The sequence below is a fragment of the Eurosta solidaginis genome, chromosome 4, assembly GCF_040869045.1.
Source record: "Eurosta solidaginis isolate ZX-2024a chromosome 4, ASM4086904v1, whole genome shotgun sequence".
NCBI classification, from domain to species: Eukaryota; Metazoa; Arthropoda; class Insecta; order Diptera; family Tephritidae; genus Eurosta; species Eurosta solidaginis.
The window spans coordinates 154,505,468-154,521,803 of record NC_090322.1 but is presented as its reverse complement, the minus strand read 5'-3'; the positions used below and the strand labels follow the sequence as shown (position 1 = coordinate 154,521,803).

Sequence of the window (16,336 nt, the reverse complement as noted above, 5' to 3'; positions counted from 1 at the left end):
TGATTGAAAATACAGTCACTGCTATTGAGAGCTTGAGATCAACAGCAATCGATGGCATGCAATCTGAGCTTTTATCGCTCAAAGCGGAAGCAGAAAAGGCGCGAAAAACAATTGAGCAGTTTGAGAGTGCGGCGGTGACAACAGATCTCATTATAAATGGCATACCAAAATGTAATGAAGAAAATTTGAGTGAGATGTTTGGTGAAGTATGCCGGGCAATTGGTTTTGCCATGCCTAGTGTACGTGTGTGTTTTCGTATGCGACAAAAAAAAAGCCAAGCGCGCTCAGCGCCAATACTGTTTAAACTCAATTGCCAATATTATAGGCGAGAGGTTCTTAAAGCAGTCGCTGCTTTTTGTAAACACAAAAAGATAACAATGATGCTATCGGATATTGGTCAAGGCGGTGAGGGCAATTTCTACATACATGAATGTTTGACAAAAGCAAATAGAGCTCTAATGCAAAGCCGGCCAAAAGTTGCACATTGTGCAATTTGAGTTCGTATTTTCACACCGAAACTAACGATGTGTGATCACGATCGTTTGCTTTCGCTTGTCACTCACTAAAATCAACAGTGAATGCAAAAGGAACAGTCCATGATACTTTTTGGGCACATAGTAAAAACAATATGCTGCAATGTTAAAGTGAATTTTAATACGTTTTAGTTAGTATCTTTAAGTTCCTTTGAACATACATATTAATACTGACAATTTAAATATTAATTATTAATAATTAATTATTATTATTAATATTGACAATTTAATATAAGTATCTTTTTATACGTTCTACTTAGTTTTATTAATTTTCATAATTTTGTTTTTATTGAATAACTTTATGTTTTGAAAATGTATATTTCTATCTTTACATTTACTTTGTTTTATAGTTCTTTCTTAATAATTGTTTTTGTTTTTATCGGCCTGTTGATAAATGATTCAAGGTTCGATTCGAGCTCAAGGCCAGAACAATAATTTTTTTCTAATGATAATTATTGTTATTTTTTAATTTTTCTAAATTTGAAAAATTGTATTTTTGTTTTTGGAATAGTAAGCAGAAAATTTTTCAGACAACCTGCCATAGCTGCGCAGATAGATCCATTTCGAAGGGTGCTAAGCCTTCATCATCAGTACGCTTTAGGCATGCTGTGCTAACCATTTAGCTATACAGCGGTGGTGTGTTTGACTGGCAAATTTGCTACTTCTATTCCTTTTTACCAACCATATTTATTCAGCGTTGCGCCATCTGGTGCAAATCACTGATAATGTTGGATTTTTGTTTATTGTCAATTACTTTGTTTGACATTCCCAAGTGCTCATGGTTTATTAACAATTGTTTTTGTTTTTATCGGCCTGTTGATAAATGATTCAAGGTTCGATTCTTCGAGCTCAAGGCCAGAACAATAATTTTTTTCTAATGATAATTATTGTTATTTTTTAATTTTTCTAAATTTGAAAAATTGTATTTTTGTTTTTGGAATAGTAAGCAGAAAATTTTTCAGACAACCTGCCATAGCTGCGCAGATAGATCCATTTCGAAGGGTGCTAAGCCTTCATCATCAGTATGCTTTAGGCATGCTGTGCTAACCATTTAGCTATACAGCGGTGGTGTGTTTGACTGGCAAATTTGCTACTTCTATTCCTTTTTACCAACCATATTTATTCAGCGTTGCGCCATCTGGTGCAAATCACTGATAATGTTGGATTTTTGTTTATTGTCAATTACTTTGTTTGACATTCCCAAGTGCTCATGGTTTATTAACAATTGTTTTTGTTTTTATCGGCCTGTTGATAAATGATTCAAGGTTCGATTCGAGCTCAAGGCCAGAACAATAATTTTTTTCTAATGATAATTATTGTTATTTTTTAATTTTTCTAAATTTGAAAAATTGTATTTTTGTTTTTGGAATAGTAAGCAGAAAATTTTTCAGACAACCTGCCATAGCTGCGCAGATAGATCCATTTCGAAGGGTGCTAAGCCTTCATCATCAGTACGCTTTAGGCATGCTGTGCTAACCATTTAGCTATACAGCGGTGGTGTGTTTGACTGGCAAATTTGCTACTTCTATTCCTTTTTACCAACCATATTTATTCAGCGTTGCGCCATCTGGTGCAAATCACTGATAATGTTGGATTTTTGTTTATTGTCAGTTCTTTCTTAATGAAAAAGTAAATTTTTTAAAAGTAAATTTTGCATTGCACACCATACCTTCTTTTATAAAAAAGTTTTATCTGACTAGCTCGACCTCCGCGTTCTTAGTTATACGAATATAAGTAAATATAATCAGGATTACCTCGAAATCAAATAAGGAAAGTCCTTTTTAATTTCAAACTTCACAGTCCACATTTTCTTTTAGCATACTGTTTGGAGTTGTCACTCAATTTTTACACACACTTATGCAATTGTTTTAGTGTTTGTGTGGCCGGCTCTACTCTAATGCATTACACAACTCAACTGAAACGTCAAAAACTCATTTCGTCGGCATTTAGCATTAGAGGGAGAGTCTATGTGAGAGTACATCACGGAAAAGAGGCAGTTTTTATGGACAGCAAAGAGAGCGTTGATGCACTTGTCAGCCAGTCAAGTCCCATTACATAAAAATTAAGACAAACAATGTTGACATATTTATTATATACTCTTCATTTTTCCCTATTTTCCCTATATATTTCATCTTTTGGGGAAGCTTCTAACCGCCATTCACCTGGGAATGGCCAGAGCGATTCTTTTGCATGCGGTTCAAGCAGCTCACTACTGCCGGTCGCTTGCGGCCAAGTATCCTCTGGGTAGCCGCTAAACACCCGTTTAGCGGTGAGCTAATGTGAGAAGGCGACAACCTGGCTAGGCCACTCTGACATAATCGGTTTAAGGGCTAGCCGGGCGAGATTTCATCGGCAGCGTCTGTACACCTCTAGGTGCGGCTGCAAGCGGGCGTCTGTCTTGGAGCAAGCGGCTCGCTATATAAACGTGCCAAGTAATATTTTCACCCCCGCTGAGCGGGTTGTGCGCTGGGCTTGGGACCCGCCACGTAAAACCATACTCCAATGAAATATAACAACAAGCCTCGGATAAATACACTCTCTATTGATGACGACCATGGCAAACGTTTGAAGGACAATGAATTGAGGGCATGCACCTGGAACGTCCGCTCCCTGAATGGGATTGGTGCAGATGCCCGGCTGGTTGATGTCCTCGTCAAAGCAAAATCTGACATCACCGCCATCCAAGAAATGCGTTGGACGAAGCAAGGAAGAAAGAAGATCAAAAATTGTGACATATATTGGAGTGGCCATGCGAATAAGCGCAGTTTCGGCGTCGGATTCGTGGTGGGAGAGAGACTTTGTCGCCAAGTGCTGGCGTTCACGCCTGTGGACGAGCGTCTCGCCGCTATTCGAATAAAAGCAAAATTTTTTAATATATCATTCATCTGCGCCCATGCGCCGACAGAGGAGAAAGACGATGAGGTGAAAGACACTTTTTATGAACAATTAGAACGCACATACGAGCGCTGCCCCCGTCATGATATAAAAGTCGTGCTTGGCGACTTTAACGCCAGGGTGGGCAAAGAAGGTGTTTTTGGCCCTACAGTCGGAAAGTTCAGCCTACACAATGAAACTTCTCCTAACGGACTGAGGCTGATTGACTTTGCCGGTGCTCGAAACATGGTCATATCAAGCACGAGGTTCATGCATAAAAAGATACAACAAGCTACATGGCTGTCTCCTGATCGAAATACTCGCAATCAGATCGATCACGTTGTGATAGACGGACGGCATGCCTCCAGTGTTTTAGATGTGCGAACGATCCGAGGACCTAACATCGATTCGGACCATTATCTCGTTGCAGCCAAAATACGCACCCGCCTCAACGCGGCTAAAAACAAGGAACAAAAAACACAAGGAAAGCTAGACGTCGAAAAGCTTCAATCACAACAGACTGCCAATGATTTCGGAACTCGACTCTCACACCTGCTCTCTGAGAGCACAACCCATCCTGAAGGAATACAGGAGCAGTGGGAGCATATCTCCAAAGCACTTCGTACTGCCGCAGAGGAAAAAATTGGTTACCGGCGGCCACGAAAAAACAACTGGTACGATGAAGAATGCCGTATTGCAACCGAAAGAAAAGACGCTGCCTACAGGGCTACGTTAAAAGCGAGCGCGACAAGAGGAGTGTGTGAACGCTATCGTGAGTTGAAAAGGGAAGCGAGACGCCTTTTCAGGAAGAAAAAAGCAGAAGCAGAAAGGCGTGAGTGCGAGGAGCTTGAGCTGCTAGCCACCAGGAATAACGCCCGAAAATTCTACCAAAAAATACGGCGACAGACGGAAGGTTTTAAGACCGGGGCAAACTCCTGTAGGAATGAAAACGGCGACCTTGTAACTGATGTCCAGAGAGTGCTTAGATTATGGAGGGAACACTTCTCTGCTCTCCTAAATGGAGGCAGCAATTCACCGCGCAGAGATGAAGAACCCGATCCCGCAATCGATGATGATGGAATATATGTCCCCCCGCCCGATTATGACGAAGTTAGAATAGCAATAACCAGATTGAAAAACAACAAGGCCGTGGGCGCTGATGGATTTCCTGCGGAGCTATTCAAGTTCTGCGGCGAGGAGTTGGTAAGGCGCATGCAGCAGCTTCTTAGCAAAATATGGGCGGACGAAAGCATGCCCGACGGTTGGAATCTAAGTGTTCTTTGCCCAGTCCACAAGAAGGGGGATACTGCAAAATGCACCAACTATCGTGGAATCAGCCTTCTTAATATCGCATATAAGGTCCTTTCAAGTGTATTGTGCGAAAGATTGAAGCCCACCGTGAACCGGCTGATTGGACCTTATCAGTGCGGCTTCAGACCTGGTAAATCTACCATCGACCAGATTTTCACAATGCGCCAAATCTTGGAAAAAACCCGTGAAAAGAGAATCAACACACATCACCTCTTCGTCGACTTTAAAGCCGCCTTCGACAGCACGAAAAAGAGCTGCCTATATGCCGCTATGTCTGAATTTGGTTTCCCCGCAAAACTTATACGGCTGTGCAAAATGACGTTGAGCAACACCATCAGCTCAGTCAGAATTGGGAAGTACCTCTCCGAGCCGTTCGAAACTAAACGAGGTTTCAGACAGGGTGACCCCCTATCGTGCGATTTCTTTAATTTGATGCTGGAGAAAATTATACTAGCTGCAGAACTTAACCGCACTGGAACAATATACTATAAAAGCGTGCAATTACTGGCATATGCTGATGACATTGATATCATCGGCCTAAACACCCGCGCTGTTAGTTCTGCTTACTCCAAGCTGGAAAAAGAAGCGGTAAAGATGGGTTTGATGGTGAATGAGGACAAAACGAAGTACCTGCTGTCATCGAGCAAAGAGTCAGCGCATATGCGCCTTGGCAACCACGCTACTGTTGGCAGCCAGAATTTCGAAATAGTAAAAGACTTCGTTTATTTGGGAACCAGCATCAACATTAGCAACAGCATCAGCACTGAAATTCAGCGAAGAATCAATCTTGCCAATAAATGCTACTTTGGACTAGGTAGGCAATTGAAAAGTAAAGTCCTCTCTCGGCGAACGAAAATCATACTCTACAAGTCACTTATCGTACCCGTCCTGCTATATGGGGCAGAAGCATGGACCATGACAACAGCAGATGAAGCGGTTTTGGGAGTGTTCGAGAGAAAAGTTCTTCGAAAGATTTATGGACCTCTACGCGTTGGCGATGGCGAGTACCGAAGAAGATTTATTGATGAGCTGTACGAGCTATACGCAGACATCAACATAGTCCAGCGAATTAAAACGCAGCGGCTGCGCTGGCTAGGCCATGTTATGCGAATGAAAGATGATGCTCCGGCCAAGAAAGTGTTTCTATCGGAACCCGCCTATGGAAGCAGAGGTAGAGGGCGGCCCCCACTCCGTTGGAAGGACCAGGTGGAAAACGATTTAAAATCCCTTGGTGTGACCAATTGGCGCCGGTTGGCGGAGCGAAGGAGCGACTGGCGCGCCTTGTTGGACGCCCATAACCGTTTAGACGGTTAAGCGCCAATTAAGTAAGTAAGTAAGTAAGTAAATTTCATCTTTTGTTTTTATATTGTGTATTTTTCTCTATTACTCAATTACTGCCACTGTAAACTTCGCCGATTTTGGATCTAAGGACGTTTAACGCAGATATGAATTTTACTGCTGACAAAAAATGTATAAATTTTCTCTTGAAGCTTGTTAGTAGGAAGTATACCGGGTTGCAATTATGCTAATTTAATGCTAGAAGCTTTAATAATCAAAAAGTTGATTACATTAATTATATTTTGCAGGTCCTTGATATTGATGTTGTATGCATAACGGAAACATGGTTTAGTGAGTCCGTATGTGATAATACTTGTGTACTGCGTGACAATAAAATCTTAAGAAAGGATAGGCAAATGGGGGCGAAAGGTGGTGGAATCGGCATCTACTGCAAATCCGGGATTAATCGAAAGATTATATTTAAATCTAGTTGTGATGATCCGGTTGAGTATTTGGTGGTAGAAATTGGAGATGGTTGCAGGAAGTGTTTGATCGTATGTGTTTACAATCCTAGTAGAAGATTTGATCTTAATGGCCTTTTCAATAAAGTTGCTGAGTTAGCTCCAAAATATGAGCATGTCTCGTTATGTGGGGATTTCAATATTGATCTTCTCAATAGTGATAGCAGTTCCATTTATTTAACAGACAGGCTGATTTCTGCTGGTTTGGAAGTAATAAATAAATTTCCCATCCGCTTTGGTCATAATTGTAAATCAAGTCTGCTTGACATTATATGTGTGTCTGATCGTTCAAACGTACTTCATTGTGATCAGTTTTCCATTCCAGGAGTATCCGATCATGATATGATGTTTTTAGCGTATGATTTACAGTTTAATAATGATGTACACAAACAATTTTATTACAGGGATTTTAAATCTGTTGATATTGATGCATTAAGATATGAGGCTGGCAGCCTTGATTGGAACACAGCTTGGTTCTTTCCAGAATAAACCAAAAACTAGACTTTTTCACTTCTAGCTTAAATTATCTTTATGATAAATATATCCCTGTAAGAATGGCCAAAGTATCCAATAAAAAACCTCCATGGTTTACAAGAGTGGTATTACAAAGTATAAAAACGAGAAACCAGATATACATACGTTGGAAACGTACACCAACGCGCGAAAACTGGGAAGCACATCGCTTTGCCCGTAACAAAGCTAATCTGACCACGACAAACTCTAAAAGGCAGCACTACCGTACCAATGCATATACAGTAATTATTATTATTATTAGTTATTATTATTATTAATTATATATGAAAATATTGTAAGTTAATTAATGATGATGGGCTTAAAAGACATCAGTCTTTAAAAGACGAGTCTTATAAATAAATAAATAAATATATATATAAGAGCTGTACGTATATAAGTATGTGTAAGCAAATTCAGTCTACTAAATACAACAACAATTACCTATCAACAACTGGTCAAATATAATCGAAAGAACAGCTGTTTGTAAAAATTGGTTGTATTTTTAGGAACTTAAAAAATTTCGTTTAGGTTCTGACCTAAACATACTTCCAAGATCGCAATGTTATTAGGGTAGTGTGCTTGCCCAAATTCATAAAGTTTTAAGTTCATACCCTGGCGAAATATGTATGTTAAATGTATGTCTCTATATTGTAGAAAAATAGCTAAAATATGATTGCAAAAAATAAAATGATGAAGAAAAGAAAAAACAACAATGTGGATTTTAAGTTTTCAAAATATGAAAATTAAAGTATGCTTTCCATAATGAAAGCAATTTAAGTGTGGAATATACCTTGAAGAAGACTCACGATAAGAGAGTCGACAATCAACATACTTTTTAAACGGTTTTATTTAGCTTGATTCTGTGTAGAGAGCGTTGTTTACGAATTTTGTATTTGAAATTTAAGTAACTTCACGATGAGCTACAAGCTCGAAACTTGGAATATAGTTCAGAACCCGATGACAATGCAATAAAAAGAAAACAAGTAAGGAAGGCTAAGTTCGGGTGTAGTCGAACATTAGATACTCAGCTGAGAGCTTTGGAGACAAAATAAGGGAAAATCATCGTGTAGGAAAATGAACCTAGGATAACCCTGGAATGTGTTTGTATGACATGGGTATCAAATTGAAGGTATTAACCCTAGAATGCATAACCGGGTACCCGTGTGTCCAGTTGCGACTTTAAACTGCTTTAGTGAGAGAACCAGTGGACAACGCAGTTTGGAAGCAGAGGAAGGTAAAGGCCTCCACTGAATTGGAGGAGGCAAGTGGAAGAAGACTTGAACTCCCTCAAAGCTTCCAATTTACGTCAGTTTTCGCGAAGCAGGAATAGCTGACCTGACTTGTTATGAAACGGCTAAAATACCTTATGCATTTAAGCGCCGATTACTGACGATGATGATACCTTTCGATATGTTGGTATTTTTTTTTCGAATTTTCGAATTTTTTCTAAAACATGGCTTTGTATAATTTCCGTTACAAAATCTATGGAAGTTTGTTCTTAAAAAATCGAGAATAGAAAAATGTATTCGAGAAAATTTGGTAAAAATTGCCAGAGTTTTTTTCTTGTTCACTGCTGTATATTAATTTAGTTATAACAGTATACATATTGTGACTAATATTAGCAAAATTGAGGCATACTATCGTCTCTAAGCCGATATTAAGCTGTCACTTGTATCTACATAAACAAATCAATAATTATGTCTACACGTATGTACATACAAGAAGCGGAGAGATATGCACAAACACATGCATATATCTGAGATACTCACAAAAGTATGCAATCATCGGTGGAAGTATTACTCACATATACACGCGCATACGGCTATGAGAGAGGCTACAAACGTGCATCGGTAATTTATAGCTAGCAAGTTTATAGCTCGTAACTAAGCTGAAAATTCTAGCAGAAGAAACGCCTAGAAGTAAGCGAACGAGACCGCAGAGAGTATAAAAGGAGTGAAAGGTGAGTAGGCAGTAGTCAATTTGTTTTAAATACGCGATCAGTTGCGAAGTGAAGTGTAATTGTGAAGTACATACTTTCAAAGCAGTATAATAAAGACTATTTTGTAATACAGAATGTTGGAGTGTTTTATTCAACAGTTTAGCGATACGAACGTTAGCAGAATGTGTAAAATAAGCGGAGTTATCCTAAATTCCTTACAATATTTGGTTAGTTGATTAATACAAAATCTTTAGTCATCAAACCCTTGAACAGTGTAATTATTTATGAGGTAAAATTAGCCGAAGGCCGGCACTCGGTAAGTCTACAGCTAAGTAGAAGCCTCACATTCTCACAGGACAGCTTTTCGTATTGTGAGGTTGGGGATTCGGAGGAAATAACTGACTTGGCGTACATGTACGTGACAGACAGAGTCAGTTTGGCGTTTGCTAATAGACAACAGTAAGGCAAATTTTAGCGGTAGTAGCTAAGAAATTGAGCGAAAAAAACTATTGCCAATAAATGCTACTTTCTCTCTCGACTAACAAAACTCATGCTCTATAAGTCACTTATCGTACCCGTCCTGCTATATGATGCAGAAAAATGGACAATGGCAACATCAGATGAAGCGGCTCTGAGAGTGTTCTCAAGAGATTTTGATAGACAGCTACGCATTGGCGGTGGCGAGTACCGAAAAGGATTTAACGATGAGCTCAACGATCTTTAAGCAGACATCAACATAGTCCATCGAATAAAAACGCAGCGGCTGCGCTGGTTAAGCCATTTTATGTGAATGAAAGATGACGCTCCAGCTAAGATAGTATTTTTGTCGGAACCCGGCTAGGGAAGCAGAAAAATAGGGTGGCCCAACTCCGCTACAAGGACCAGGTGGAGGACGACTTAAACTACCTTAATTAAGAAACTGATGGAATTTGCGATTGTTTATTCTCATTTCATTATGACTTCATCATATTTTCATTTCACGCTCTCTTATTTACAAATGACTCTTCTTAAATCGAATTGACGCCTTCTAATTTACAATTGACTTATCAAATTTGCAACTGAAAAATTGTATTTTTAATTTAAGGTTTCTCATTAACAATTGCCTATTCTCATTTTCAGGTGATGCTTCTTCATTTGCAAATGACTGCTGAAATACTGCAGCAACCTTGCATTAAAATTTAATTTTTTTGAATTTAAAATCCTATGCTCATTATTATAAATATGACATTAATATCCTGCCATACAAAATACTAGGCACCTAATACATAAATCACAGTACATTTCATAAATTAGCATACAAAGCTAACTCAATATTCGTTCACGTCCGAGACGCTAATTTGACAGGTGCAACAACTAATAGAATTTATGCCATTTAGGAAGTCATTAAACTGACAAGTGTCCCATATTTCCGGTTTAGATATTTCACATAAATTATTTTTTACCAAGCCGAAGCAAGTGTTCCTGCTTACATACACATATGTATATATATTCATCATGTATTTCCTTCCGTCTACTTGCAGGTCATACTTGTGTTGAAAGCATTCGATATGTATGTATCTACGCACGTAACGGTGATATTACAAATCATATCGCACGTACTTGCGTACATGAACTCCTGCATTAATCCAATACTTTACGCTTTCCTGTCGGACAATTTTCGCAAAGCATTCTGGAAGGTGAGTGTGTAAAAGTCAATAAAAATGAGTAATTCCGTGTTGGTTGAACGAAATTTTGAAATTTGTATCATGATTGTGGCGAAAAAATCGATTTCTTGCATCGCGACGCGTCGGGCTTTTCTTGTGGACTCTCCGGGGGTGATTATTATTCAAGTTTGAAATCAGTTCTTTTATTTAATATACATAAAATTAATTTGTGAAAGAATATAATAAATAGTTTCAGTATTTTTGAACACTTATTGCATTTGATCGAGATCTCCGAGTGATCCTTACAAATTAATATTTCACAACTGAAACATTTATTGATGTATTTTGTGTTGGCTGATCGATTTGGGCACATGTAGCAACTACCTCGTTTAAAGTTTATCGATTTTAGATTTTTTTTTGTAGTTTCAGCGCGTTTGGGAAATTGCGTACAACAGCTTTGGCGGGACTGCTGAGAGCAGAGGTAGTCCTGCGCGATTTGGCCACCGGTTGTTCTACGCTTGCAAGTGTATGTCCTGATTACTTGATCTAGTGTGTCATTCCCAGACTTGGTTTTGTTGTAAAAATCTATGATTTCAGGCTTTATAGTGTCGTCATTGATTTCAACATTATGTGCAATGTACTGAGCAAATATACTTCCGATTTTTTAGGCACATAACCAACGACTGATGTGTTTTGTAGTTGTTAAAGAAGAAATATGCATAATTTTCTGGCTTCTTCTTCATTTTTGTAATTTCTACAGGCAAGAATGCTTTATTGTTTCGAACTGTTCCAACTAAGGTTAGCTTACGCCTCAACAATTCAATACCCAACTCGTGAGACGTAAAAAAGTTGTCTCACGGAACACTGCGGCCTTGTATATTTTTTACTACAATATTTTCTTTAGAATATCTGCAAGATCCGCTTAGAACTGAATTATTAGACCACATATATTTACCATTCTATGATGGAAAAACTCCTACTCTTACTGACTGTCAGAAATGTCGTCTCCTCCGGCTGTTCCCTCAGATAAACTAGGGTCATAAAAGGATCCCACATCCGATATTTCATCTTCATCATCCTCGCTGGCGTTATCATTTGATATTTCGTTATCCATATCAGAGTTTTCTCGAACCGCACTATAAAAAATCGTTTGAAAAACTCGCAAATACTTGTATTATAAACCTAAGTTACAGAAAACTTTTTCTATTTATTATATTTCATGTTAGTACAAAAACCACAACCGCACAGCTCAAAATAGTTTTACGAGTTAGTGAAAGATTGGCAGCTCCAGATAATTACGTACAAAAAATGTTACGGTATCATACCGCAAAAAAAAACATCACTTTTTCTATCCAGAAATGCGAACAACTGCTCATTATCGCAATGGGCAATTTTGACCCACAATTACAGTATATGTAACTTTTTTGTCTGGCGTATCCCATGAAGCAGAAAATAACATAATCAATGTTTTTAAATAAGGTCGATGTTTCACATCTGTCCGGCGTCCCGTGACGGCTCACACTTTCTATGAACTATCTCATTTAAAAAAAAAATTCCAAAACATTTCTTATGAAATCTCATCAAATCTTACTTATTTTCTTAATTGGCGCTTAACAGTTTAAACGGTTATGGCCGCGCAACAAGGCGCACCAGTTGCTTCCTCTCTCCGCCAACTGGCGCTAATTGGTCACACGAAGGGAGTTTCAATCGTTTTCCACCTGGTCTTTCCAGCGTAGTGGGGGCCACCCTCTCCCCTGCTTCCATAAGCGGGTTCTAATAGAAACACTTTCTTAGCCGGAGCTTCACCTTTCATCATTCGCATAACATTGCATAGCCAGTGCAGCCTATGCGTTTTAATTCGCTGGACTATGATGTCTAAAGCTCGTAAAGCTCATCATTAAACCTTCTTCGGTACTCGCCATTGCCAACAAGCAGGGGTCCATAAATCCTTCGAAGAACTCTTCACGCGAACACTCCCAGAGCCGCTTCATCTGATGTTGTCATGGTCAATGCTTCTGCACCTTATAGCAGGACGATTGCGATAAGTGACTTGTAGAGCATGATTTTCATGTGCTGAGGGAGAACTTTACTTTTCAATTGGCTACCTAGTACAAAGAAGTATTAGAAGATTTATTTTCAGTGGGACTCTTCACTTAATCTTCCACCTTATACCAATCGATTAAAACTTATCAATCTTCCAACTCATGCTAGACGTAGAGAAATGGTTGGCATATTTTCAAGCCCATTTTTTTGAATGAAGTGAACTTTAGTGTTCCCTGTCGCACTACTTGACACTACAAACCTCTTCGTTTAAAACAATGTAGAACGAATTTCGAACTTAGCGAACCTTTCCGGTGTTTGTGCCAAGATTATAACTCTCACTCAAACACATTTGATATGTCGGACTCCCTTTTTTCTATAAAAAAGACTGTCCTATTATCTCTTAATCGTTAATGCTGTATATGTTTGTTTCTATATTCTATTAATTTAAATTTTACCCTCCGCTGATGATATTTCTTCTGTAGCTGAGCAGTTTCAGATCTTGACGCTTGACAAACCACTGCCCACCAATGGCTCGACCCAAAAACCAAAAAAAAAAATATATATATAACTATGTTGTAAAATTAATAAATAAATAAGAAAATATTGAACAGGACTAGCCTGGTTTCATTGGGCCACATGAGTCAGTGCGCTGCCACAACGCCCAATTATTATTATTATCTTATATAATATAATCGTATGTTATCTTATATAATCAACCTAATCTTATCTAATCTAATGAAAAAAATCTAATATTATTTTATGTAATATAATCTAGTCTTATCTTAATAAGTTCTATATAATGTAATCTAATCTTATCTATTCTAATTTCTTATCTGATTTAATCCGATCTTATATAATCTAATCATATCCAATCTAATTTAATATGAACAATGAATAGGTTTACATTATTTTAAATTAGATAAGGTTAGATTTTATTTCGTTAAATTAGATAAGATTAGTCTAGATTATAGACTAATGTTATCTAATTTAACGAAATAAAATCTAATCTTATCTAATATAAAATAATGTAAACTTATTCATTCATTTAGGTTCTATATGATATAATTTATTCTTACTCAAGCTAATATAATCTATCTAATCTAATTTAATCTAAGCTAACCTAATCTAATCTAATTCAATCTTGTCTTATGTAATATAACCTCATCTAATCCAATCTTAATTAATATAAAATAATCTTGACTAATCTTATCCAATCTAATGAAATAAAATCTTCTTATATAAAATAATGTAAACTTATTTAGTAATTCAGGTTCTATATGATATAATCTATTTTTACTCAATCTAATTTAATCTATCTAATTTATTCTAATCTAATGAAATCTAACTAAATTCAATTTTATCTTATAAAATCAAATGTTATCTTTATCTATGCCCATCTTATTTTATCTAATCGTATCTTGTCTAATATGATATAATCTAGTACAATCTTATATAATATAGTATTATCTTACTAAATTATGTTGTATCTTATATAATCCATTTAAATTTAATTTAGTCTTATCTAATCTAATCTATTTGTGGCCGACGTGGTGTGATACTAGCTGCTCCGCTTTCCATACCGCATATCCAATAGCATCAAAATTTTAGAAACAAGTTCTTTCTATTAGAAGAAAATGTTTCTAAGCAGATTCGCCCTTTTCCAGTGGTTGGTAAGCACGTCGAGGTATTTCTGCGATGAAAATGTCTCAGTGAAAATTCATCTGCGTTGAAAATGCCGTTGGGAGTTGGCATAAAACACGTAGGTCCCATCCCACCAGTTTGAAGGAAAATTTGAAAGGAGCGCAACACAAATTGGAAAATATGCTCGTCTTAAAATATCTTCGGAGGTTACCGCTCCCTACATTTATTTATTTAAATCTAATCTAATCCAATCTCATCCTAAATATAAGCGAATCTTATCCAACCTAATCTAATCTAATCTAACCTAAAATAATCTAAACAAATCGAAAACATTCTAATCCTATCTAAACTTATCATATCAAATATTATCTAAGTATGTAATCGGAGGTATGCCTTCAAAATAATCCTTGTTTAAAAAACATTTCAATTTGATTATAGTTCATTCCCATTGTACCGTTCTGTAGGTTCAGGCGAGTGTTATGGAAAACAGCTTTTCATTAGCTACTTGACGACTAGGGTTGCAGCTATTATACCTACCAATCTTTCTATCTCATCGAAGGCTTTAGTTCAAATAACGCTATTAGGACTAAAATTTTATTTGTGAACTTTAACCTTTGTGCGATACACGCTAACCTCTTACGATGAGAAGCAAAATGTTTATATACTGTGGCACGTTATAATATCATAGATTTTACGAACTTATTGTCATTTGAAAGGGTTAGACTGGAAAGGATTTTTAATTTGGTTAATAAGGACCACCCTTATGTAGAATCAAAAGTTTCTGGTGTACGCTCAAACTTACTGACTTCAAATACTTCAAAATACCGTTGAATTTACATTGGATTACCCATAATAAGCTTAATGTTTTACTCTACCCGTCAGGTCGTTTGGTGTGGTACACCGCCGCCGCTAATCAACCAACAGATCACCAAGACAACGCGCACAACCAACTGCAATGGTGTTTCGAATGTGGAAATGTTATAAGTATGCATTGTACAGAATATGAAAGACACGCTGCAAGACATAAATGACACGTGGCCACCACAGATAGACGAGGAAGAAGAAGAAAAAGGAAATATGGCATTGGAAGCAAGTAAAGTCAACCTCTTTGCAATATATGCCACAAGTGAAGTGGCTGAAATTGTATACTCAATATACACACACATGCATGAACAGTGTGGGAAAAAATATTATATATATATACTGAAGATATTTGAGAATTTCAAATTTTATATTTTTGCAAATTAAGTTTTATTTATTTTAGGCGCAAGCATTGTTTACGCTCTTATGAAAACCAAAAAAAAAATCTCTAACAAAAAATTTGCAATTTTGATTTGAACATTTAATTTATTGACCAAACGTTGATATTTTTTCCCACACTGTGTGCCTGGCACTGTACTCATAAATATGTCCTATCATAAGCAGGTGTGATGAAAGACATGCGGCCAACACACATACATATGCACATATTGCGATTACACCCTCATGCTACAAATAGAGGAAATGTCTCTGCCCGCGACAAGTAGAAAGAAAATTATTTGAATAAAACTTTTTGATGTGGAAAAATCTTTGCTTACGATATAACTGAGTCCATAATGTGAACATAAGTGTAGTCGCAACAATGTATTGTAATGTGGGAACACTGCAGGTGGTAGAGTTTATATGAGCAAAATCATACAGCAAATTGAAAGGCAAGGCAAATAATCTAACCAATTTTTTATCGCAGTCATAAAGGTTTGTAATGAACGAGCTATTTATTGGTTTGGTATCGATGAGTTATCGTTTAAGTACGATGTAAAGAAGTGTTATAAATTTAATATCAATAACGAAGGCAAATTATGAGTAACGGATATTTAATCGATGACCTAACGGACTTTTTTTGATTTGTTATCGAAAACTAACCGACAAATTGTCAAAAGGTTATCTAATTGTTATAGAAAATTTTTTGATTTGTTATCAAAATCTATAGATTAAATGTCGAGAAACTAGAGACACATTTATTTATCGAACGGTTATCGATATGTTAATAAAAAACTTCCG

The 16,336-nt window shown here is 37.1% G+C and overlaps 1 protein-coding gene across 1 annotated transcript in view; it reads left to right on the top strand.

Annotated features, from left to right (window-relative positions):
- The window catches only part of LOC137250524 (allatostatin-A receptor-like), a 239,612-nt gene extending 223,738 nt beyond the window's left edge, over positions 1 to 15,874 (top strand). Inside the window, exons 7-8 of the mRNA XM_067783480.1 lie at positions 10,490 to 10,645; positions 15,179 to 15,874. Coding sequence (XP_067639581.1) covers positions 10,490 to 10,645; positions 15,179 to 15,280 — 258 coding nt within the window. The 3' untranslated portion in view covers positions 15,281 to 15,874. The remainder of the gene's footprint in view (positions 1 to 10,489; positions 10,646 to 15,178) is intronic.
- Positions 15,875 to 16,336: the final 462 nt, after the last annotated feature.